This window comes from Odontesthes bonariensis, chromosome 7, assembly GCF_027942865.1.
Source record: "Odontesthes bonariensis isolate fOdoBon6 chromosome 7, fOdoBon6.hap1, whole genome shotgun sequence".
Lineage (NCBI taxonomy): Eukaryota > Metazoa > Chordata > Actinopteri > Atheriniformes > Atherinopsidae > Odontesthes > Odontesthes bonariensis.
The window spans coordinates 13068204-13093742 of NC_134512.1; the positions used below are offsets into that span (position 1 = coordinate 13068204).

Genomic DNA, 25539 nt, shown 5'->3' on the forward strand with positions numbered 1-25539 from the left:
ATTTGATTTGATACTGGAAAATACTGAGCTTTATAATGCGAGATGCTACATGCATATATTATACACCATACTGTAGAGTCTAGAGGGGGCTGGGGTGAGAGGTAATGAATGCATGCTTATAAAAACAGCTGTTGCTCACTTCTATCAGTTGGATGACTTTCCATACAGCTTAAAACTGGAACAATGCCACCCATATCTTCCAAAATGTCTGTCTTTGTCTCACTCTTTGTTTCCAGTGTTAACATGTTCTCGCCCCCCGATCTCGGTGCCATGGAAACCTCACTTCCTATTATGATACATTAATGTAACCACTTGCATTTTCTGTCATGCCATTCATTGACGGCTTTTTCGTCTTCACACTTACAAAGTAATCAGTGAGAGAACACCACGTACCAGCATATCTATATCTATACACATTTATTGCATTCATGGCTTTACAAATCTTTTCAGCAACATCTTTTGTTAATGAGTCATCAAACCTGCCTAGTCTAGTACATTTGCTACTTCTCCTAAAAGCAGAGCTAAAGAGGGAAAAAAATAGAACAAGTCGGTAAAAATGTGTAAGCAATAACTGTGTATAATTCAGGCAAACAAAATTAGTTGTTGACATGATGCAATGTGTAATATAATCTGCCTATGAAAAGGTCAGTAGAAAAATTGCAGCATTTCCTTTACATGTTTGAACATAAAGAGCGAGTGGTTTAAGCGAACACACAAGCTTTATTCATTACATCCCCATCCCTCAGGGAGCATACAAACAGTGTTGTCGCAGTCTCTTTCTCACATAGAAGCATTTAACATTGCTGTGTGTTTACAGCACATGGGCCTCTCATTATCAGATGTGCTATTTAGTCCAGTATCTACTGCTAAGCCCCCCATCAGTCAATGTCAAAATTGGGCTAAAATTTGCTTTCAGAATAATCGATGTGCTAGAGACACCATTTAAATCTTTCTTTTGCTCCTTCTTTTTCCCAGTCTGCTTATACACTGTGAATATAATATGTATACATCATCGGTGTAAGTGTTATTATCCTCAGGATAACATCAATATCATCAAATTCCCAACCCAACATAATATTAACCGACGTCGGTCGTGCATAAATTGCACAATTTTGGAATTTATACATCAAGCTGTTTCATAAAATATACACTTTACTTTGAGTATTGCAAAATCCATTCAGAAACATTTACCTCTGAGGTTCACGTTCTAATTAAATAAGACACATTCCTTCACTCGAAAGGGACATCACCCCTTCCTACAAAATAACAAAAGCACTGGAAGCTATTACAAGGTCTATTTCAAAGATATACAATATATACAAAGTGAGAAAAAGGGAATATAAGCGGCTTAGTTCAATAAAGTGACATCACAAGTTTTCTTGAAACTGGACAACCCAAATTTCAAGGCAATGTCTGAAGTATGCACAGGTAACAACAGCAATCCAATAAAACAAACAGACATAAACCACAGAAAACACCTAGGATTGTTCTTTCAAAATTCTCAAATAAAATGAAAAAAATCAAAAAGATCTTATCGTTGATTGATCATCTCCCATCTAAGTCAAACACTTAAACATTCCATAATTCATTTCATGTATAAAAAGAAGGGTTATTTGTAATTTTGTAAACCCCCCCCCCAAACCTACACCTAATCCATTGTCAACGGAGCATGCAAATCCCTAAATAGACACAAAACACATTCCCGCACCCTGCTCAACGCCTCTCAGCCCTAACTAAACTGACACACTGGACAAACAAAATGCTGCACATGCTGAATTTAGAGACCTGGTTCCACTGAGAGGCAACAGCTTCAGTACAGGCCTGTTTACCTAAGTCTGACAAAATCTCTTAATAAGACACTCATACACTTATACTCAGTGTTCATTCAGTGCTGGCCTAAAAAAAACAGTTTACAAACCAAGTGTTTGGAGCCCCAAACCTAACCTGTCTACTCTCCCAACTGTCATCTCACTATGCGTCTCCTTCCCTCGTCTGGCTCCTTCCCACCCGTGTCTATTTCTGACCCTCATGCCTCTTTATCTGGAGACTCTTCTAGCTTGATCACGGTGAACTCTTCTCTGTTGCCATTCTCCTGGATATTCTCCTTGTTCATAAGGGTCACCATTTCCTGCTCCCTATCCTGGTTGTGGGAACTGGATGCTGCCGCTGCTGCTGCCCCGTTACCCTCGCCGCCATCTTTGGCTGTGATCATCAGGGTCTGCTGCCTGCCACACCAGCTGCAAAATCATATCCAGACACATTCTGTTACTACTTTCTTCTGTCATCCTTCAGTCTGCAGGAAAATATGTGAACACTGGTACACTGTCAGCATTAGAAGCATGATAAATTACAGCTTTAGGAGAGTCAAAGCAATCAAATACCTTTTTCTTTTGGCGACAGCCGCACATACAAGAAGAATAGCAGCAACTGCCACAATAACTCCAATAATTACCAGCCAGTCTGGGGAGAGAATTAACAAGACAGATCTAAATAATTGACCATATGAAAATTGATTCAGAAATAAAGGTATTATTTGACCGCAGTAAGTATATACTTCAAGGAGTTCGAGGTATTTGAGAAGTGCCTACTTGAAGAACTGCTGCTTTTCTCTTGATCATTCTCAGGTGCAGCAGGAGCCAGAACCCTTCCCTTACCATTAGGTACTATGGAGTCCTTTGGGGCTGCATACATATAAAATGAAAGGGGATCTATTAAAATATTCTTAAATACAGGCCATTCAATATGTTAAACTAGGAAGTGAAGTCACTTAGAATGAAATTTCAGAATTAAACACTGCTTTCATCTTAAATTGCCTTGAATCATATTTTTATTTTCCTATATCTGCAAAGCAATGTGTCACTATATCGCACATATTAATACATATTAATACTATTCATACAAAATCAAGCCTAATACTTCTTTTTCACTTTAAATGAAAAAAGGTCTGATTTCATCTGAAGTTTAGTTTGAACTTGCTCTCTAAATATGTTTCAACCAACACAAGGGGGCGTTCTATGTTCTTAAAGTTACTTCAATCCCTCTGAAACCTGTTGCCTCTGATGTCATGATGTGCTGCTCTTGTTACAGCATGATATTATGCAATGATGATACAAATTAACTTCAGCCTTTATTCTAACCCTTTATTATTGCTATATTTTTAGATATATAGTTGGTGGATCGCATGATAAGTTACTTTACAGTCAATAGACTCTAAAAAATACTGTAGAGTCAAGTGAACACATTCTTTCTTTCATACGCTTTTTATTTAATGTCAAACAAGTGTTGTTCTTTTTTTTATTGCGTGGCTTGTATGCGAGAAGAGGGGTATTGTACTCTCAGGTGATATTCTACTCAAATCCTGAATACTATGGTGAGCTGCAATTATGTACTGTGTATTTGCTCACTGATAGCAGCCTTGTTGTGAGTTTCCCTTACACTCTGCAGTGGCTTCTTCTCCATCAGGCTGTGCGTTCTCATTTGGTGGCCCATTTTCAGTAGGACGTTGTGTTTCTTCTGGGACTCCAACAGGTGTCATTGGATAGGCTCCGTCCTCATCAGTGAGAGCTGGCAGCATCCCAGATCCAGTTGTAATGTCGAGGTCCACAGGAGTGAAATTAGAACTCACAGTAGTGCTGTCGTTACTTCCAAATGAGTTTCCCTCATCAGGAACCTCAGGGGTAGCTTCTGGCTTCTCCATTCTCTGAGTAATAGCTGGTGGTGTTGTTAGTTCTATCTCCTGCTCCTGTTCTGGATCTGACTCTGCCTTGGTTTCTGCTGTAGTTGAGGCCTGAGGCTCTGGTAAGGTTTCATCTGTTTGAAGAATAAAAATGGCTTTTATTGTCACAATAATTTTAGATTTAAATTGTCAGCACATAATACATTATCTACCCAATCTTCTTGGATGATTTATTCTCAGACTATTATACCATGATATAGAGTGTTTTACAGTTAAATTACTAGAAAAAAAACACCTTGTTAGACTGTAGAATCAGAGATAAACATGAGAAATATGACCCTACTGTAGCTGCAGTTCCCTTGTAAATACAGTATAACATAACAAGCCATTCATATCTTGTTCAGGCATTTTGCATGGTGTCACATCCACACATATTCTGTCCTACAGAAGACCTATTTTCGTCAGTACGGATTCACAAATCCTTATTTAGTGCTTCTTGTATCTATTTGTAGGATGATATGCAACTTAATAACTTGCAGTGAAAAATGCCACACATGCATGGACTTAGAAATATGAAATTCCAGTGGCTAGAAAAGGGATCTTTGATAATCAATCATGGCTGGAAAATTTGACCTCTCCCAGCAGTATTCTAGCTCAGCCGCAGACAATTTGTGTTCCACCTTAGATAGCAAAGCCAGGGGCTTGGTGTTGACAGTAAATATGAGGTCATTTGGGAACTAGACCAAGGTTTTTCACCGCAGGGGGTTTCCTCTTGTTTGCCTTGCCTACTGCTCTTCAAAAAATTGTGCAACCGTACAATAAGATCTACCATGTTCATTTCATTATAGATACTAAACATGAATACATACAGTGACAGATTTTTAGCCCTCTTTATTCTCTTTGCTGTTTGATTGTGTTACAGTGAGGGGAGGGTGAAATTGTATACTGACCTGGTGCATCTGAGAGTATGTTTATTGTGAAGTTCTTTGTGCAGTTTATCTCAAGCCCAGCTGGCAACAGAAGAAGCAGGAATAGGTCATTATCATAATGGAGAAACAATTCATAAAGTTTATGTACTGTCAATTGTAAATTGACATGATAATTTATTTGCCAGCATTTGATTGCACAGATAAACGGTAATGGACTACTTCCTGATGATAAACTCACAATTTTCATCATAGCAGTAAACATCATAGAGCTCTGCAGCATCTACATGGGAATTAATGGTAAGCCCGGTCATGTTCTTTGCGCAGTTTTCATGATGCGTGTGTCTGAGGATCGCGGTGCTCCCGTTGCTGATCCAACCGTATCTGAACAGAACAGCATTTTATTTAGGAACCATGAGAATATACAATGCAGTCTCCCAAGTCATACTGTTCAGACAATTAGAGACAAATAAAATTGAGGAAGAGATGGTGGTGTCATGAAACTGCAAATTTCTAGTTAATGCAAGTGCAAGTACTAGTTCATTAGAAAACATTTCAAAAGAATCAATTTAAGAAAAATTATGTTTGCAACATTTTGCACAAATGATTATAGAACATTGGCTTGTAGTTTCACCTGCAGGTTTGCATGCTTTTATTATAGGCCATCTGGACTTGCTCTTGACTTGCCATGGTGCTGTCCAGCTGCTTACACACCTGTGTAGCCATGTCAAAGGTCAGAGAGTGACGGCCTTCCCCCTCCGCCAAAAATACACCAGCAAAGCTGCAGCCGCGGGAATTCACTACAAGTCAATATAGAGAAATATGCAATATGATCATTCATTAGTTTGGGAAAGGAAACATTACATAGCTGTGATTTAGATTTTAGAGGTTATGGCAACAAATACATGTTTGTTTGTTTTTAAATCAGTGGGGACTTATTCTAGTCAGCTGAGAATAAATCTAGTCATTTAAATATGGTGTGGTCAACAATAACTGACTTCAAGATCTGTAACAAAGAATTTATTCAGGCAGGGACATAATCAGAGTGGTCACAAGTCCCATTCTGTGCATCAGTCCTTGATTTAAGAGCCTTATTTATTCATTCAACTGTGTGCACCACAGCACTCCATCATCTGGGTATTTCAGTTCTGTTACTTACACCTTCTGCTACTCCAAAACTTCTTCCTGAATTAGCTACCTTCATACTTTGTACTATTTTATGAACAAGAATTATGAACGAATAATCAACTCTCCTAGATTCATACTTTTTTCAAAGCATTGTACCACAAACCAGATAATATGGATGCAGGTTCATATATATTTGTACATACATATAATACTGTACACCCTGAAATGAAATGATCAATATTCATTTTTTACTGAAATTATAATCACATAGTATTATCATCCAAACTGGCAGATGGGACAGCTTCTACACTGTGTAAACAGGTGACCTGCTCAGCCACAACACATGTTAAATGATCAGTTTTTTTTATTAAAAAGCTGTTACAGTGAAAAAGTGGAGCAGAGTGGTTTTCGTGTATGTTTTAGTCACATTTTACAGGTGACCCATAAATCTTAAGTATTGCTGTTAGCTGAAAACATCGACTCTTTGTTAATACAGAGGTTAATGATTCTCTAAACCTGTGTATTCTGTCCTGCCAATAAAGGAGAGTGACCCTGTTTGCTGAGTGTGAAAAGCTGACAAAGCAAAGTTTGCTTATGGACCAACTATTCTATCCTTTTCCCATAGGTAATATTTTTAAGTAATAACAAGTTGATTTGATATCAATGAATAAATCAGGAATAGACCAAAAAATAAGGGAAGCATTTGGATTCATATTCATATTCAGAATTCATATCCTCACTGAACTGGTGTTTTATTGTTTCAACTAGCTGTTTGTCTAACTTTCAAGAATGGAGTGAAGTATTTTGATTGATTGTGACAGGCTTTCATTCAGGGTAACTTGTTGGGTTTGGTTGCAAAAATGGTGCTACAATTCAGTCTGGTCACAAGTGCAGTGTGCCTGATACTGTCTGTGTCATATGATCCCATTTGCCTGAATTTGCCTGAGATCCTTGAGGACATGGAAATGGAAAAAAAAAGAAAAAAGAAAGAAATGTTAGCAAATGAGTTGGCAACAATTTTGCCTGCACATGGTAACCTCTCCTTTGAAAATATGCCACTTGTGCTGCACACACAAAAAAATATTGCAATGGTTGAGGGTGGAAAGAAATTAGTTGTAGAATTTAAAAACATGGAGAGTATTTTTTTTTCAAGCAGGTCAATATTTGCACCAAAAATAAAATACAGACAGCAGGTGGAAATTATCTTGAAATGTAACTATGAACATGCAGCCCTCATGCCGAACGATTACTCTTGCTTATTTCTCCATAGTGATATTTGTTCAGTTAGCTCTCTCATTTAGAAAACACTTCAATACATGACAATAAGCTACGGAGCCCCTAAAGGGACATGGAGGGATTTTATTTTTTTTTGCGAGATCTCGCAAAAGTATTGCGGGATCTCGCAAAAAAGTATTAGGAGATCTCGCAACAGTTTTTTTCCCACATCAGTGAACCGGAAATAAAACAGACACAGCGATTTCAGATGTCTCTCACTTATGTCAAAGCCATGTCTACGTGCAAGAACGGATTTGATGTCTTTATATGTTAGGCCAATACTAAAATAGAAATCAATAAACGTCTCCCACGGATGATGGGTAGGCTCCTCCATCGCTGTGTCTATTTTACTTCCGGTTCACTGACGTGGGAAAAAAACTTTTGCGAGATACCGCAATACTAAAAAATCCCTCCATGTCCCTTTAGGGGCTCCGTAAATTTCAGTGGTAATCTACAGCAATCTAATTTGAAACATTCCATTTTTAAGTTTCTAATGAATGATTTGATAAACAATCTAATCAGTGTAATGACAGAGTTTATTCTGTGAAGTCTTCAGACAGTTTCTCAGAAAATACAAATGTACGAACATCACACATGTCACTTGGAGATCTCTTGAAATCTGTGTGTGCATGCAAAGAAAATGGAATGAAACACATTTGCTTCTATGTTTGGTGTTTGTTTATAATTGCTACCATGGTGACAGATTCACGGGTTGTGAGAGGTGTGTTAGTCACACAGCAACATCAGACAGGAACACATTTAGCATCATTCCTGATAGCTGAGCTTCTTGCAGTAAAGTTCGTAAGATAAGTATAAAATATCAGCATGAAGTCTCACGTGGAGAGCTATTCTGAGCAAATAAAGTTAAAAGCTTAGAATGGGAGACTCAAAAGGCTCACTGCAAACAGCAAAGCCAGTATCTGTAATGCTACAGTATTTGAAAGAAATTTGATTTTTTTTAATTATTTTGATTTTTTATTTAAAATATTTTTTTATTATTATTTGTTTTGGCAGATATAACTGACAAATGGATCAGATAGTCTCAGTTAAAGAGGAACTATAACCAACGGCCCAAATTTTTCACGATGCACTAAATGACTGACATTTAGGAGTAGTCCCAACTGCCCGCCCGCAACATCTAAATTAAGCAACCCTTGTTACCACACTCATCTAATTTTTTTATTTAAAAATTTTTTTTTTGAGAAAGCTGACTTTTAAAACATGAGATATGATCAAAAACCCACTCACTTTTCCACTAACTGTCATGAGCAAACAGCCACAACAATAGCAGGAAGTTGAGTTTTTGTCAGTGAGAGGTAGTTGGGCAACAAGTGCCAGTTCCAGCAATGGTATCGTAAAGCAGTTTCATTATCCTCATTTCTCCCTCTTGCACATACATATGCAAACATACACCTGAAAGGACCTCACCACGAGCCACCACATGTGACTGGGTCCCTCGCAGCGCAAGGGACTTAAACGGACAGTCTTGCAAACCAGGCCCAGAGAGATCAAAGGGAGCATCGCTCACCATCAGGCTGACTTTAATCGGAGGAGTATACATTAGTATGCAGAGAGACCAGTCATGAGTGTCTTTATACAGTCCAAGAGCTTGTTATGCCAAGGCACTGACTCTCCCAAAAGCTCCATTGTCACCTAATGGAGTTGAAACCAAGGAGACTGCAAAGTCTGGCTAAAGAGCCTGAAAGAAAGGGAGCTTTAATGCAGCATCTTGCCAAAACCTCCAGCTGCACTAGAGGTAATTGACAAGCCAGAGTCTACACTTTTTACTTCCCTATCTGTTTTCCCCGGCTCTCTCATTTTGTTTTGTTTTCTCTCAATACTCTCTGTTTGTCTTTTCTATGCCAGCAATAAAGTACAATTTACCCCCTGTGCACATGTGCACAAATAAGCAGATTACAGATGCACATGCTCTCAAAAACGCCACACTGTTCTGATAACTCTGTCATGGCTTTGTAGAACCATGGCACAGCATACGGTAGTTCAGCAACAAAAAAAAGTAGCACCATCTCGATATTAACATCAATAACACACAGCACCGGCTTTTTGTCCTCTTATCTATATTCCCTCCCGTCTTTCCCAGACACACTTTGCTGAAAATGTTTTCACTTAAGCCACCCGAAAATATCATGAAGTTAAGAATGTCATGCTTGAACAGTGAACCTACTGTCTATTCCCTGCTGCCACTATGACATCATGTTAGCCATAGTTCATCAACTGGTTTTGGAGAGAGACCTTGTTGCCATAACTCTCACAATGCTTCAGTGTCCTGCATTGTCACACTTGAGACAAGCTGCGCTGTCAGCAGACACATCTTTCCCTCCACTGGTCACAACAATAGTCTGGCGGGCAAGTGGGACAGATGAAACATGAGATCTGGTGAAAAGATGTACGCGCATTCACACACACACACACACACACACACACACGCGTAAGCACAAAAAAACATACTGCCTGAAGGTCACCAAAGGACTTTCACTTCTCACTCTCTTATATCTATTTCTTATCTAATCTCAAACATCCGCACCTCCACTCAATGAATTCAGTTTTGGCAGATAAGTGCTCGACTTCTCTCGATGTACATCATCACATTTATTTTCTACATCTTGCTAAATATTCAACACTGTTGATTTGCCCACAAACGTTTATAGAGAAGAAGAGAGGATTAGGGGAAGGTTCTAATCTGCGGTCTTCTATCTCCCCACCGAATGGTTAGGTTTAGGAGTTTAAAACACATGACTAGGTAAGAATAAGAAAAGGAATGGTTAGGACTTACAAGTTATTCATGTTTATCATTCCCATCATGCTCATGTGGATGCTGCTAAACAGTAAATAACCACCTAGGGGCACTCCGTCATCTCACAATTTACAACCATGGATTGTGGCACTACTATTTTTGAAGGAGTGGACAAATATCTGTTATATTTTGTCTGGTGAGTCGGGGCTGTGTATGCAGTCATGTGGTGAGCAGAAGACACAGAACACTTAAGCTGAAACGGAACATTGAAATCAAAAACTATAATCTGATAATGATTAAGTTTTTTATTAGCTTGAATGAAAAAAAAACAAAAAAACAATCTCCTCTCAGACAATGACCAGTGCACTGAGCACAAAGGACTTTTTTGTTTCAGGATGTCGAGCTAAAGTAGAAACCCAAAAATATTGGTTGTTGTTGCCAGAGGCATAAGCATTAGACGGCAACCAAAGTGTTCCCTAGAGGGTGGTTAAATTAATATGGTGCTGCAAACTTTTCTAAAAGTGAATCATTTTAAATACATCTTTTTTTTTATTTCAAATTTTCAAGATGATTGACTGGCATCCTCCTGATTTTATGATGTTGTATTCTTCTTGATTTCAGGTCATAATTAGGTGTATAAAGTATTTAAATGCTAATTTGGCAAATATGTGTACTTTGATACTTTTCAGTATGAAATATTGACTCAGCACATTAAGGCTACATGTTCACCAGCTGTCCCTTTAGGGGTCATTTCCATTCAGACTGTTGCCGATCATTGCTAAAATCCTGATTTGTTCCCACATAATCTGATAAAATCTCTTCACATTTAAGTAGGAGTTGTCTGTCTTGTGATATTGTCAGTGCTTACATGTAAAATAATCACTACTAGAGAAAATTAAAAGCAATTTTGTTTTCCTCTTACTCCCCTTTGTACACAGTCTTCTCCTGAGTAACAAACTGCAAAACATCAATATGGTATATATAACTTATTTATGTCTATAGAAGCAATCATTCAGTCAGCCATTGTGCCTCTCCAGTCTATCACTCAGTGAAACCCAGAGGTGAACCAAAGTCATGTTTTTGTAAGTCATATGTCCTTCCACTCAAGTCTAAGTTGAGTGGTGAGTCCAGTGTCCTGGGCCAAAAGTTTGGGTTTCAAGTCCTGAACAAATCATGAAAAGATTTACCAAATGTGTGACCATATTAACAAATATTAACAGAGTAGAATACATCAAATTTACAAAATCGGGTATTGGATTTTAGGACTTTTTGTCTATGTGTTAGCTTAAATCTCTTAAAACAGGTATAACCAAACTTAAAATGATCCCTCGTAATCGTTGAACTATCTTATTTATTCAATCTTTCTTTCTTTTTTGTTTTTTCAGTTACATCAGGCTATTGACCACTGCCTGACACATAGGGAGCTAATGTTGGGCATTTCTAATCGTTTACTTGATAAGCAAAGATCATGATGACCACCTGCCTTGCCAGCTGTTTATCAATCTTGAGTAAACTGGCTGTGTCTGAGGCTCAGGCTCAAACACTTCTAACTGCATTGCATGCACAGCAGTTCAGTGGAGATAATTTTCTATGAAGTGAAACATTAACAAAAGCTTGTGTTATGGTGAAACCATGGGGAACTCCACAGTGGAAGCAATGGATTGCTGTGTATGCTAAAGTTGCTTAGTTATTATACTGATGAGTATTGGCTAATTAACTATATCAACAAAGCAACCAGCAAATAGGGTGTTTTTTAATATTTGTGCATAGCAGTTGTTGCTGTGTTGCTTCATGTCTGTATTGCAGTGCGAAGTGCGTTTTTATTAGATTTGTAAGATTTGATAAGGACGGATGTAAATCATACAAAGTTTCATGAAAAAATTACGAAATCCACAAAATTAATGTGGCATTGCAGCCTTACATGCTTTTCCTAATATATTCTACCCTTAGGTCTGATAAAAGGGAGTTTGAAGTCCTGATTTTTGTAGGTCCATCTGAGCTGTTTAAATAGCAACACAAAAACTCGGGTGGAAAAAACTCGTACAAAGGTTGTTGAAAGTATTTTTTTGGTTTCAAGTTTTTCAGGTGAAAGATAAACTCCTAGAATTACAGTATTGTGCCATTTAAGGTCAGTTCAATCATTGCTGGAGGACAGAAAATACATAGAGGAGAGAAATCAAACAAGATACTGTTCCAGGGTCATTCAGCTTCAGGGTGGTTGGTTTGTTGCAGAGGGTACGTTGGTAGAGCAAACACGTGGCTGGGAGTGCTCAGAGCCCATGCAGGCACAAGCCCTCTTTGTAAGGACCCTGTCCATGGGGCCTTCTACTACCCCTCACCTTGAAACGGGAGACGGGGGTTTGCAGGACGGGTTGCCAAACCAAGGAGGCAAATTTGACCGTGTTTGCAAGACATGCAATATAAAGGTTGGCCCGTGTATGAGCAGGTAAAACAAAGAGACAGAAAGATTATTCAAATTAAAAATCTATTTTCAGTTTGTTGTTTTTACATGTTGGAAATGGAAAAGACACGAAAGCTCAAGTTTACAGATTAGATAAAGCCATCGAAATGTTTAAGCAGTGTATTTATAGCTTTTCATATCTCTTCATTATCATCAGCTGTTTAGCTTGGTACTTAGCCATGAAGATGAGATGATGAGAAATGGTCATTTTTGGAGATTACGCTTAGTTTTTCTTTTTTAATCAAAATATCAAAATTTACTAAATAATTTAGCTTATACCAAAAGGTCTTTCATGTGGGTCTTTCAGAGGTCATGAAGTAAAGAATCAAAACAGCTAAAATACATTCAATTAATCACTGGAGAAAATACCATTTGCATGCTGCTACTGTATTTGCTATTGCATTTGTTGTTTTACCCTCTTTTTCCAGACAACATCATTCATTGTCCATGCAGACAGCATTAAATGAATCTCATTTTAGTCATGAAAGTCTGGCCTGGTCACAAGTTCTGCTCTTAAAGATGTGCTTCAGGCAAAAGGTTAAGTTCAAGGACTACATCCAGTCATAGATGAGTAGTAATCATCATGGAACACTTCAGTTGCCAGACAACAACTACTATAAACACTTACACACACCCATATGACACATACACATGCACAAAGCTCACACTACACAATACTCGAGGAGTATTGATGGGAAAACAAAGGTTGAAAAAGATTAGGGGGGAAAGTAGACCCCCCCTCCTTCTCCCATATGCACTGCACCTGAGCTGTCTGGGTACTCCCATATTTGCCTTTATATCCTGATCAAATTCATAGCTTGATGCTGATTGTACTAGCTGCAGTGCCAGAGGGGAGTCTTTGTGAACAACCACACCACCAGCTCTTCAGGGAACAAGACAGACAAACCTCAGACCTGTTTGATTCAGAACCAACTTCACCTCTGGAGACATATCGCTTCGAGCTACAAATCCAATCAAAATCTCCAGACAGAAATCACACGTGAGAATGAGACAAAGAGTAAGAGGGAGACATTAGGGGGGAGAAAGCTAGTGTGATTGAAGAAGATCCTTTGTGTCACAGAGTAAAGGAGTGTAGCAAAAGATAAGGCTGAAAAAATGCTCTATTTCAGCCTCCAGCTTAAAAAAAGCTGCTTCTGAAAGCTACACTTATCATCCAAAACCATGATGAACAAGGTTTACTTGCCAGCGTGTGTATGAGACAGAGAGAGAGTGAGAGCGCCTGTCCTCTTTGTGTCTATCAGGCGTCTCAGACAGCCAGACATACAGTAAGCCTGTCTGGGCTGGTGTAGCACATGCTCTCTTACCGGTATCCACTCATCCATTCTACAAGCAGCAGCCTCAGCAGAACCCTGCTTCTATCTTTCACCGGCTTCTCTTCACATGAGTACTCACTCATGTGCTCCACCAGGCTCAAGAGGGAAAGGAAACAAGAAAAAAGAAGAAAAAAAAACCCACTGTCTGGTCCTAAAACCTGATAACAAAAGAGAGTTGCTAGTCGCACCGGCACAATTCATGCACATGGAAAAAAAAAAGAAAATCCCAATACAAAGAGCCCTCCACAGGTCAAAGGCACAATCTCCTCACCTTGAAGTTGATCTGACCTGGATGAGGCCAGTAATACAAAGATGACCCCCAAGAGAAAAGTCCACATCGTGGGCACAGCGTCTGGTGATGGCTGGGTGAGTAAAGGTGTGTAACAATCCTCCCCTGGTCCTGTCTTCCTTCTACAGTACCACGCGTGATGGCTGGTGCGTGTGTGTGAAAGAGAGTAAATGTGTGGGAGAGAAGTAAAAGAAATAAAAGAGACCTGGACCTGCTTTGGGTGTCTGGAAGCTGAATCAGATTTTGGTCCAACTTTTCTTTGCTCTGCTGGAGAGATACAGAGCCAAGTGGCACCCACGTAGAAGGGGAAGAGTGCTTCATGTCAGCACACACCCTTCTGCCTCTCCCACACTTGCCCCACCTCCCCTCCCGCCCCACCTCGCGCAGACTTTTTTTTTTTTCACTCATATGCACTTTCTCTCTCCTCTTCTTGCCTCTACAGTTTGTAACGGTTGAGAAGAAGGTGATTCAGTCTGGCTTCTTATCCTCGTCTCCCTCTTTCCCTACCTCATTTTCTCCCCGATTCTTGCCACCCCCACTTCCTTTATTCATGTTCCTGACAGCAACAGTTTCAGAGAGCCCATCTGGTCTTTTGTTCAATTCATCCAATTTTCTTGTCTTTGCTCCCTTGTGCTCTCTGTCATTCTCTCTATGGCTCAGTATGATCCTGGGCCACCAATAGGAAAACACTGAAAACTACAAAATGCTACAATTTCTTTGTGGCTAACATCAGTTTTTTACCTGTTTTTAACATTGCTTTGATTGCTAAACATATAAATTCATCACAAAGAAAATGCCAAAAAGTAGGCTATGTAGATTCAAATCTGTTAGTCAGCTCCATGTCAAAGGAATTCTGCTCCGTGTTATCTTAAATATCTCAACAACCAGAGTTTCCACTTCCAGCATGAGAAGCTTGCCCCCATTCTTACTCCCATTCTTACTCCGGGTTTAGCCTTTCACTTCATCAGGTGATAGATGGAGTTGCCTCAGGTTTCTGGAATCTCCCCAGCGACAACAGAACTTGTGCTGTTTACTTGTGATGATGCAATATCTCAAGTAAACAACTGTGATATAAAAGCATGACCGGTACTCCGTGATGCTGTGACTTCCCTCGGAAACTTGACGTGACAACTATCTATTTAGCACAACATTGCCAGTTACTTTGTAGTCATGGGAATGGGACTCAAATAAACGGTGACTTGGCCGGCCCTTAGGTTCAACTGTTTTAACAGTCCAAATGCAGCATTTTCTTTATATGGTGATTTAATTTAATGGGGGACATCTGAATCTGTTACAGTTTGGGGCTAACTGTACTAAAAAAAGATTTGTACACTTAACCAGCCATGTTTAGGTGTGCAACATTATCAAACTACACAACCGCATGACTTGAATGCTTTTTACAATTTTGGGGAAAGACTGACCTCACTTATCCATGCAGAGTTGATGTTGGCAGCATTTAATTCAGCAACATGGCACAGGCTTATCTATTTTACCAATAACGGTCTGGTAACAGGTGCTATTTTCAGCTTTGTTCACAGTTGAAATGATTGAGTAATCGTTTGAGAAGGTTTAGATTCTTAGAATAAATGTCATATAAACACAGTTGACGTGCACACACTGAATTTTTTCTACGCTTAAAGTGATACTCCGGAGTAGATTCAACCTGGGGTCATTTGAACCGTGATATCCAGCCAAGTAGCCCACCCGCAGTTTTTTCGATATTGGCTGAACATTAGCTGAGTTACAGAGTTATCCCGAATAGCTTCGTACAAGGGTTAATGGATCCTGGCAGTATCTCCAAAATTACCACACTAAAATCACATGCCATGACACCAAACTTCTACAGTAGTACAAATATGGTCTGTATTCACCAAACGATGCATTTGGAAGTTTGAAAATAGTCCAGGAGTTTATTATTATCAACACAAGCCTGATAGCTTCTCTGCAGCTAAAGCTGCGTCGACGTCACTTCAGGAAGCTGGGAGCTTCAAAGTAAGATGAGGGTTGATCTACTACTGTAGACAACAAAGCAAGGCTGCTCAATATCTCCATTGATAAAATAATTTCACAACTCTACAACATAAAAAATTCATAAAAAAAACATGTAGAATATAGCATATACTTTGTTGTCTACAGTAGTAGATCAACCCTCATCTTACTTTGAAGCTCCCAGCTCCCTGAAGTGACGTCGACGCAGCTTTAGCAGCAGAGAAGCTATCAGGCTTGTGTTGATAATAATAAACTCCTGGACTATTTTCAAACTTCCAAATGCATCGCTTTGTGAGTACAGACCATATTTGTACTACTGTAGAAGTTTGGTGTCATGGCATGTGATTTTAGTGTGGTAATTTTGGAGATACGGACCAGGATCCATTAACCCTTGAACTAAGCTATTCGGGATAACTCAGTAACTCAGCTGATGTTCAGCCAATATCGAAAAAACTGCGGGTGGGCTACTTGGCTGGATATCACGGTTCAAATGACCCCAGGTTGAATCTACTCCGGAGTATCACTTTAAGCAGCAAGACAACGAAAAGTCTAAAACAAACACTGCCATCAATCCACATCTTGCTTAGGGGTTAACTTACTCAAAAACCTCATACTGTCCTCATTTAGAAGTGCATGGTTTTAGGTTACAGTGTACTGAAGAGGATTTAAATACTTTAATGTTAAAAATGTATATATATTTTTTTATTTATTTGTTTATTTTATTAATTTTCATTCTCACTCTACTTGGCTGAAGCATCTCCTGCCACCTTATGTAGAAAAGCTTTTTCGTCTTTTAGGCCCCCTTCTGAAAAGCTTTTTCGTCTTTTAGGCCCCCTTCTGAAAAGCTATGTCTGATTGGTTGGCTGATTAAGAAAACAACGAGTACAAACGAAGGTTTCTTTCTAAGGATAACAGGAGCAATATTTTCTTCAGGAGAGAATAACTGCATTTGGTGTAGACTTTGTGTCATTGTAACTGTGCAGATAAGGAACATACAGAAGGACAGGGGATGACCCAAAAGGCATATATTTTCCAAACATTTCAACGTCTTTATTGTGTAAACATGATGACTTTTGCCACTTAGGACCACACAAAAAGTAAAGCAGGCAGCCGAAGAGTAGTTTTGACTCAATTTGGTTGTAACTTACAGTAACTGATAAACTGATCAGGTAAGAAGGATAAAACCCAAACGTTTACATAAGATCATCAGACAAATGTGACTTTTTTCTCAGTGATTGGACTTTGGCACCTGTATAGCTTCGCCTCCAATTTACCAGCACAAATTAAATTCTTCCATCAGAGTCATCACATTGCAGATCTGTGCATAAGCATGCCAAAAATAATTGAAAACTATACTGATAGCTGGGATTAGCCACTCCAACACTGAGAGGAACGGTAGATATTGTCATTTCACCAGTGACCATGAGAAGTGCTGAGATTAGTGATCTCAGGGTAACACTTACGAATCATTTTTAAAAGAAGAATGTTTAAATCTAGCCTGACGAAAGGTAATTGTGCACTCCTACACAACATTAGCTAATGGTGTTAATCATTTGCTTTTCATAAACTAAATTTAAACCTAATGTATCTCTGTCAAAAAAGACAACAGGATATCCGATTCATTCTGACTAAATGATTCACACCTGCTTCTCTGGAGATGCAAGTCACTTCCTGTTTTAGCTGTTCCCATAGTGACACTATGGAAACATTTATAACATGCAGGCATGTTTACAATATAACAAATCTCATGCTGTGTTTGGTTCTCTTTTTTTTGTATGGAAATGTCTGTGACTTGATCTCCTTTGTATGAAATATGCTACATAAATGAGGCTCAACCTGCCTCCCCAGATGGGATTATCACATTTTCTGCAATATGAAGACTACTGTACAGATGTTGATATGACGAAATGATGTATACTGCAATCTAATGAAGAGTGGATGAAAATAAGGGAACTGTCAATCAACCCCAAACAGATTAGACAATGAAGAAAAGCGAAAAAAAAAAGGTAAAAGCAGAAAAAGACACCGTTGCACAGTGACAGGGAGACTTTCAAGGCAAATGATTATCTTGCTTTTGTCCCCATCTCAGAATGCCAGTTTCTCTCACCCTTTGTAACCTTGACACAAACTCCAAAAATGACCCACTTCTTTAATGAATAGCTGGGTCAATGTGTAACATATGTTTTATGTGACTGATGACTCCCTTTTTAAACATCTGAATGTACACATAGTCCTTCGCAGGCTAGACTGGGTCAAGAAGAAACCACCTCGGTCAACACTCCTACAAATGCACAAAACTCTCGATCACTGTCAGTTTACACAACTAAAATAAACTTGAACTCATCGTGTCGAAGAGTTTGTGTGAACGTAAACGCGGTTCATGTAGGAAGCAGCTCTGTCAGATCAGAAGGAACAAAGACGAAATAGATGAAGCCTACTTGTAGACTGATTGTTTGACAAATAGGCAGGGCTCCATGGTTTATATTAGACTCTCTGCTGAATATTACAGCAGAATAAAAATGAAAATCAAGGAAGGGGAATAGTGGTATACTTCACATGACTAAACTCTAAATTAAAGTAGACTGCTGAGTCAGCCTAAGGGAAAAAAAACTTTTCCATGATTTTGACTCAGTTAGAATGCGCATATATTCTCAGACGTCCTTGTGGTTGGGAATCCTGTGGTAATGGCCGATTAATGGCACCTCCTCAGCATTCCTCTTAAGCAACGAGCCTTTTTCCCTTCAAACAGTGAAGTCACAGGAATGTTATTAGAGGAGATTGCAAGATGTCCTTCTACGCACAAAGCAGTATAATGAAATGTACCATTCATACATTGTGCAGTGAATATGGGTGTTTGCACAAATATGGTATAATAACGAAAAACACAATGCCAAGTGTGAAGTCCCCAGAGCCTCCTCCACTTTGTTGTGTTGTTGCTGGGTTGAGTGTGTGTTGTCTCTTAGTGCTGCAGGATCCCTTGTTGGCAACCCTCTCTGAGACCCACCTCAACCAGGTTGTCAGGAGGCGTCCAACTCCCTGGCAACACATCGTTATAAATTGAAGCTTTGATTTCTTTGCCTGGTCAACCCTGATCAATTCAAAGAGGAAGATGTGAACGCTACAGATTTATTCAGCAGATGTTCTTGTTTCAACTGTAAAGCTTCCTGTTTGCATTTCCTGTTAACTAGGCTTCAGGTAACCAAGAGTGTATATATTCATGCTTCTGCCAAGGCTGGATGTTTCTGAAGAGGTAAGAGAAATTGTCAGGACTGTGCCTTCGTTGTGAACCTTTGGCTGAGCTCTGCCATACCCTGCTGAGTCTCCAGCTGACTGAGCTATCCTGGCGTCATGGTAGCATGACTGGACTGCTTCAAAAAGGCTAGGCTTTGCAACAACAACAAATCGAGGGCCTTCTGTTTGGGTGCTGGGACAGCAGAGAGAGAGTGTTTGGACAGAAAGTGTCACAGCGCACCATATAGACAAATGGAATGTGAGCTCTCAGTTTGCATGGCGGCAGGCTTCAGTGACCTCACAGGTGAAATGTTTGCAGATGTTGTTTGATTTCTGGGTAGTGCTTCCTTTTAAATGGCTTTAACAGGATGCCACAAGTAGAGCAGCAAAGAAAAAAAACTATTCAGAGAAAAGACATCAAGCTCAAAATAAAGCTTCACAGAGAAAGAGGAAGCATGACCACGAGATGCTAATTTTACAGCAGGTAAGTACAGAAGGAATTCCATTTAAAAGATGACTGAATGGAAAAGTGCTGGTAGTAACGGAAAAAGGGGAGACCAGAGGAAATCCTGTCAACAATGGTTGAACAAACTTGAGCGTGAGATAATGTGGACGAGAGAGAGCCTCACATAAACCCTGGTGATCATTCACAAAGCCTGTTCTCACAATGAAGTATTGTACAGTATATGTCCCTGTTTGTGAGACCAGGGAGAAGAAGGGACTTTTGAGATCCAATCAAATAAACAAGTCCCCTTTATGAGCAGCAGATGATTTTAGATTGGCCCTTATTGTATCCTTCAAAATGCTGCTTTTGTAAGCCAATAGCCAATAGCCAATAACAGAAGTATTTCTTTCTAAATCCGATTTCATTCAACCGCGTTTGAAAGCATGACGTCAGTTGATGCATTAGAGTGGGAGAGCTGTGATGGACAGTAGATGCTGCAAACGGTGGCACGCAAACAGGGAAACTATACAAAACGTGTTCATTCTGTTATTTTTTGGGCAACAAAGATATTTGCCCTGTTTTCACTGGACTGAACACAGAATTTGCCCCATTTCTGCAATTCGACCAAAACATTTATCAGACAAGGAATCTGAAGGACAAACAAAAGTGAGGTACACACTCATTCCATTTGGTCTCCATAGCAACAGCCTCCCATCTCTGCACCATGCTGCGCGTCCATGAGCCCGACCTACACGCCTGCCCGAGCTCCAGCATTATCTTCAACACCCTGCACATTGTTCATCAAAACCTTGGCGGGAACAAATCGGATTCCGTTGGCCAGCTATCTTATCCAGCTGTTACATAGAACGAGATTGCTGGGCTGAGACTGGCGGGTGGCCATCAGAGGGGAAAATGTCACGCTGTTACAGGAAAGCCGAGGAAATGTCAGAATCTGTTTTGCTGCATTTGCAGAGCTGATAGTGGGAGAGGCATCGTTCAGCTGCTCTACCTGACAGCCCCAGCAGCTGTCAATCTGACAGCAAAATGTGATATTGGCCAAAATAAAAGCCAAATAACAAGCAAGATTTCATCACGGTATTTAGTATCGCACAAAATAGGTACACACATAAACTGAAAAATGATGTTGCTTCATTTTATATTTAACCAGCCTACAGGACATTGGACACCAAATAATAAAAAGAGCCCTTGTTTCACAAAGGCAGGTAGAAGGCAAGTAGGTATACAAGAATATGAGGTAAGTAAACATGACTATTTGCTCATGATTATCACTTGCTCTGAGTATCATGTCACTATTTGAATGCAAGGGTTTATAGCTGTGCAGTAGCAGATCTAAAATCTGCTCTGAAAAAACACACACACTCCACACACATATAATCGTAACCACTTCCTGCTACTTCATGTGCTTTGATGGCAGCTACCACAATCGTCCCAAGCAGTTGTATCAATTTCTGCATTAAATTTGATCTCAGGTTGATCCGTGAAGGCACCCCATCTCTTCCTGGCAGATGGTGCACCGGCTTGGATACTCACACAATACAGCGGTTGGATGATGAGTCGGCTCACAGAGACATTAATATTCAATGAAGAAGAGATAACTTGAGATGAAGGAAGACATTAGTTTGACTGAAGTTGAGAAGAAATTACCTAAGATGTGAACTATGGCTTCCAGTGTGTTGGGATAAATATAGCTATTAAAACTAAATGACTTTTAGATACGACTACGGTTCTACTACACTATGGTTAAAAAGTACTGTCCATTTAATGTTCATCAATTCTCAAACAATGTCAAAGCAAAGCTTTTTACCCACTTGTGTGGCGACTATGACTCAAGCTGTAGCATTAAAGGGCACTGCTTTTTTCCTCTCCTCACTTTCTGTTTAAGACCTGCTTTTACCTTAGTAACTCTCACTATAGAAAACAGAACAGTAGACATGCTGTAGAAAACAGCTGATCTCTGCCAATTGCCTGAACATCCCCCCCTCAACTCCCCCTTATGTACCCTTTCCTGTGTCTGTGTGCCTCAATGCTGAATGTCAATCTTATTCCACAGCAACCACAGAACAAAATGTCCTCACTCACAGTCACTGAAAAGTGGTAAAGTGTGCTAACAAGTGCAGTACAGCACTAAAGGATATTCTGAGTTACTTGAAAGCAAGATTTCTCACCAATGCCACATTAATAATTAAGAGCGTTTTTGTACCACTGCTACCGGCATTAACCACAACTCGCCTCAGGTATTGTGTTCTGAGATTAAATGTAGAAAACCTATCCAGGAACTCAGTTATTGTCCACTGTGTAACAACTTCTCCCATAAATGGTTTAAAGAACAGGATTGTTGCTATATCAATCAGCTTTAAACAGTATTCTGATTTAAGATCCTGCACTTTTAGTATGATGTAGTGTCCAAACCTTCACTGTTTCTGTGGCTCATTGAGTAATATCTACACAGAGATGACAGAATTATTTTTGTTTTGCTTATCTGGGACACACTCTGCCAGACGTTCATATTTTGATGTCAACAGCTCTTCTGCCCATGCTTACAGCGAAGATCAACGTCTTCCCAACTGGCTTTCATGAGATAAATGTTACGCAATACATTTGGATTGTCATTTAATATAAAATGGCAAGTTCACCCTTTGTGATGTCACTAGTAGCTACGTCATGAAATATTTTCGAATAAAACACAACAATGTAAAGGTTGAAACAGTGTTTTATTGGCATCTAAAGACACAAAAACCAATATGCATTTCGTTCACATGTAGACTTGAAGGACTCGTTTTCAATGACACTTGTTTTTAATAAATTAAAACCTATAAACACAAATGACTAATGATTGAACTCTTAAAGTTAGCAACATAAGGTATTTGTTCATATGGATTTAACTAATGGAAACTGCTTTGCCGCTGATGTGCAGTAATAAATATCTGACAAATGTACATCAAGTGTTTTCCCCATTTACAGCATTACTGCCAGTGACACTGGGGTGATGAAGTGGGATTAAACAATGGAATTATCACTTTATATACAATGGTAGCATAGTAGACAAACTGTCCTTTTTTACAGTATTTGGGACTAATCTTGCTGTGCCACTTCCGGAATCGCTGCCAGCATTCTCTAATATTCTAGCAGAAGCCCACTTCAACTCCATCACAAAGCCTGGCGATGATCAGTTAGAGAGAGGCCACAATCATAAGTTTAGATTATTTACAACATGACCTTAAAGCCTTGAAGCAAGACATGAATGGTAATGAACTATTTAGGAGCTCTCTGCTTGTGACAACATAAGCCAGGCTTTGTCATGTGAGTGTTTCTTTAACTCTGATTTATCTTTGTAATCACTCTCATGAAGCTATCTCTCTTATTCAGGCGAGGGCCATGCGCTGCGGTTTTTCTAAATTGGCACGGAATTTATCAAGAAACCGAGAGGCTAATTCATCATCCACTAGCCGACCATCACTGGACAATGTAACTGTCATCAGCTGCTGAGTGCGCAGGGTCTGGTCATCTTCGCTCAGTCGCAGCTCAGCTCTGGAAGTTCCAACGGCAAGGATACATGCCTGAGGTGGGTTGATCACGGCACTGAAGCCACTGATTCCGAACATCCCCAGGTTAGATATACTGCCACCAGGGTAAATGTGCAACGGAGGACGAGACGACAGGAGAGAGAAGAAGCCACACACATCGCATTAGTAAAGCTCAGCAATAAAACTCATGAAAAAAAAACAAAAAAACTTTTATTACGGATTGTGATTGAACAGAAACGCATGGGATCTGATTTTCTGTGAACATATCTAATTCACTAAATAAAACACTAGAAGTCAAGACTGATACAGCAGCGTCAGCCTCAGAGAGTCTCACCATATTTGTGCACATGAAGCGGGTCTGACCCGAGGGCAGTATGCTGTTTACTTTAAGGAGAGTTTTAGCTCAGAGGGATGAACAGAAACAAAAAAAAGAGGATGGGTGTGCACATATATCCTCAGGAGGACAAAGACAGCTGCATCTCCACAGGAATTCATTGTTCCCGCCTGACACAGAAACCCCATTTATGTGTAAATGACACCATTAATTCTAATGAGTTAAAAAAAAAAAAAAAAAAAAAAAAGCCTCTTTCTCTTTTCTGCAATTGATGGCACAGTAACTGATGATCCCTGTCGCCCAAAATCACATTTAGCTCAGGCTCACATGAAATGTAGAATATGCACAATATACAGTGAAACTGTACTCGAGTAATGACATATGTTATGTTGTAATGCTACAGAGATGCAAAGGGCCATGTTGTTCCAACACACAAAAACCTGCAGGTTATTCAACAGAAAATTGAATCGACATAGTCCACACTAAGGACTGAAAATTAGAAAAGAACTTGTATAATTTACAATTCCACATCTTTCTCAACTCTGCGAGTCAGGTTTACCTGAATGAGCCTCCCTGGTACTCCTCAGGTAGAAGCTTCCCATCTCGAGCTTTCTGGGCCAGTGCCTGTGGAAGCATTTCAGATCACTTAAGCTTTGTTTCAGAGAAGAAAAGAGTACAGAATTTTACGAGCCAAAGCACCATGTACGCGCAGCAATAAGAAAATGCACACATGTTGTATGATACATGGCAAAGGTTATAGAAAAAAGCTCCTCCTTTGTCAGAAATAAGTGTTGACAACTGGATAATGAGTGTAAGTTCATTAGCAAAGCTTTGCTTATGAGTCACAATTCAAAATTATAGGTGAAGGGACAACTGACAACACCTACAAGGGGCCCTGGTGCAGACAATCCAAAAAAAATAAAAAATCTAACTCGTGCACCAGATTCCTTTTTTCTTCTTTAAATCATAGAAGGTGTATGTTGTATAATCATTCCATCCTGATGGAAGAACAATTCAAGTAAATCTTTAAAAGCCAAAAATTAATGACATCCATTCCCATAATGAGCGAATGTAAACTGCTGACCACAACTGCAGTAGGAGCAACAAAACATACAATTTAACTGTCAGATAGGAACAACACAAATTATTAACAGCGTAGGTTCTAGTTTATGCCCGAGAAGCAGTAACAACAAAACTCAACCTTCACTTCAAACACTTCTTGTGAGTCGATAAGCGTACATATTTCTATCCAAAGATCAAGTACCAAGTTTTTACTCGACTGAAAACTGATGCTCTTCATGATGCTACATGGTGTGATGACATGACTAACAGGCTCTTCTTAATAAAGTACTATCAAAGGTATCTTTTCCAAGTGACTGCTTTAAGTTAGACTGAAACTGCTGAATGGCCTCTGAATTGTTTTTACAACATAAACTTTTTTTCCAACGGAAATTTACCAAAAGGTCAATGCAAGTACACAACCAACACAAAGTTAAGAATGACTCAGAATAACTCCCCACTGCATCCCACACAGTGGAATAAGAGGTCCTGGAATTAAACAGGCTTATTTCCACTCCATTAAATTAATTGACAAGCAGGGTCATCTCTGTGCTCGGGCTCGACCATTTAATGGAATTTAATTTGAGACCAATACGGACTGAAAAACACATGATTCGCTGTGGAAGGCAAATGGCATTTTAAATGCCTAATTGAACTGAAATGTGTGTAGTGCAGCTGTAGTAAAGGCGCACGCATATTACCCATACGACACTTAATAAACCAGTTTGACATCTAGATTTAATCTAATACTGATTAGGATGTTGAAAGGTTTTTGAAATGTCAGAAAGAGCACAGAGTGGAGAAAAAAAAAAAAGAGGATTAGCATACCATCTCAAATGTCAAACATGAACGCATTCACCCAACGCCCATTTTTGAGATTGCGTCAGTACAAAAATAGCACCAAAATTACATGTTGACGGCGACATCGAGACGAGTTGTTGAGAAGCTCCCTGCATGGAAGCAGGGAGTTGATGAACATTAATATGGAGCTTCAACTTTGCCCCAAGCAAAGATCATTCTCACACCTTCAGTTCTTTTAAACGATTTAAAGAAATGATGTCGAAAGGGCGATGTAAGAGGGCCACATAAATA

At 39.4% G+C, this 25539-nt stretch overlaps 2 protein-coding genes across 2 annotated transcripts in view; both read right to left on the minus strand.

Moving 5' to 3' along the window:
• Window positions 1-400: 400 nt before the first annotated feature.
• cd44b (CD44 molecule (IN blood group) b) lies at window positions 401-14162 on the minus strand. Its single transcript, XM_075470933.1, has 8 exons — window positions 13827-14162; window positions 5237-5402; window positions 4844-4986; window positions 4627-4686; window positions 3436-3810; window positions 2589-2681; window positions 2382-2460; window positions 401-2237 (listed from the first exon to the last, which is right to left on the minus strand). The coding sequence occupies exons 1-8, from the start codon at window positions 13891-13893 to the stop codon at window positions 2027-2029; spliced, it is 1194 nt and encodes a 397-aa protein (XP_075327048.1). The 5' UTR covers window positions 13894-14162; the 3' UTR covers window positions 401-2026.
• An 8060-nt stretch (window positions 14163-22222) lies between these two features.
• Window positions 22223-25539, minus strand: part of pdhx (pyruvate dehydrogenase complex component X) — a 29209-nt gene continuing 25892 nt past the window's right edge. The window contains exons 10-11 of the mRNA XM_075469542.1: window positions 23948-24012; window positions 22223-23148 (exon numbers count right to left, since the gene is read on the minus strand). Of these exons, the coding sequence (XP_075325657.1) occupies window positions 22893-23148; window positions 23948-24012 (321 nt within the window). The 3' untranslated portion in view covers window positions 22223-22892. The remainder of the gene's footprint in view (window positions 23149-23947; window positions 24013-25539) is intronic.

What these genes read in the sequence shown, in the direction of transcription:
- cd44b (XM_075470933.1), bottom strand. Translation starts at nt 13,893, where the DNA reads ATGTGGACTTTTCTCTTGGGGGTCATCTTTGTATTACTGGCCTCATCC. An exon ending in AAAAGCATGCAAACCTGCAG is followed by an intron (nt 4,987 to 5,236) that starts GTGAAACTACAA and finishes TGTTCTGTTCAG; the next exon opens with ATACGGTTGGATCAGCAACG. An exon ending in CATACTCTCAGATGCACCAG is followed by an intron (nt 3,811 to 4,626) that starts GTCAGTATACAA and finishes TTCTTCAAACAG; the next exon opens with ATGAAACCTTACCAGAGCCT.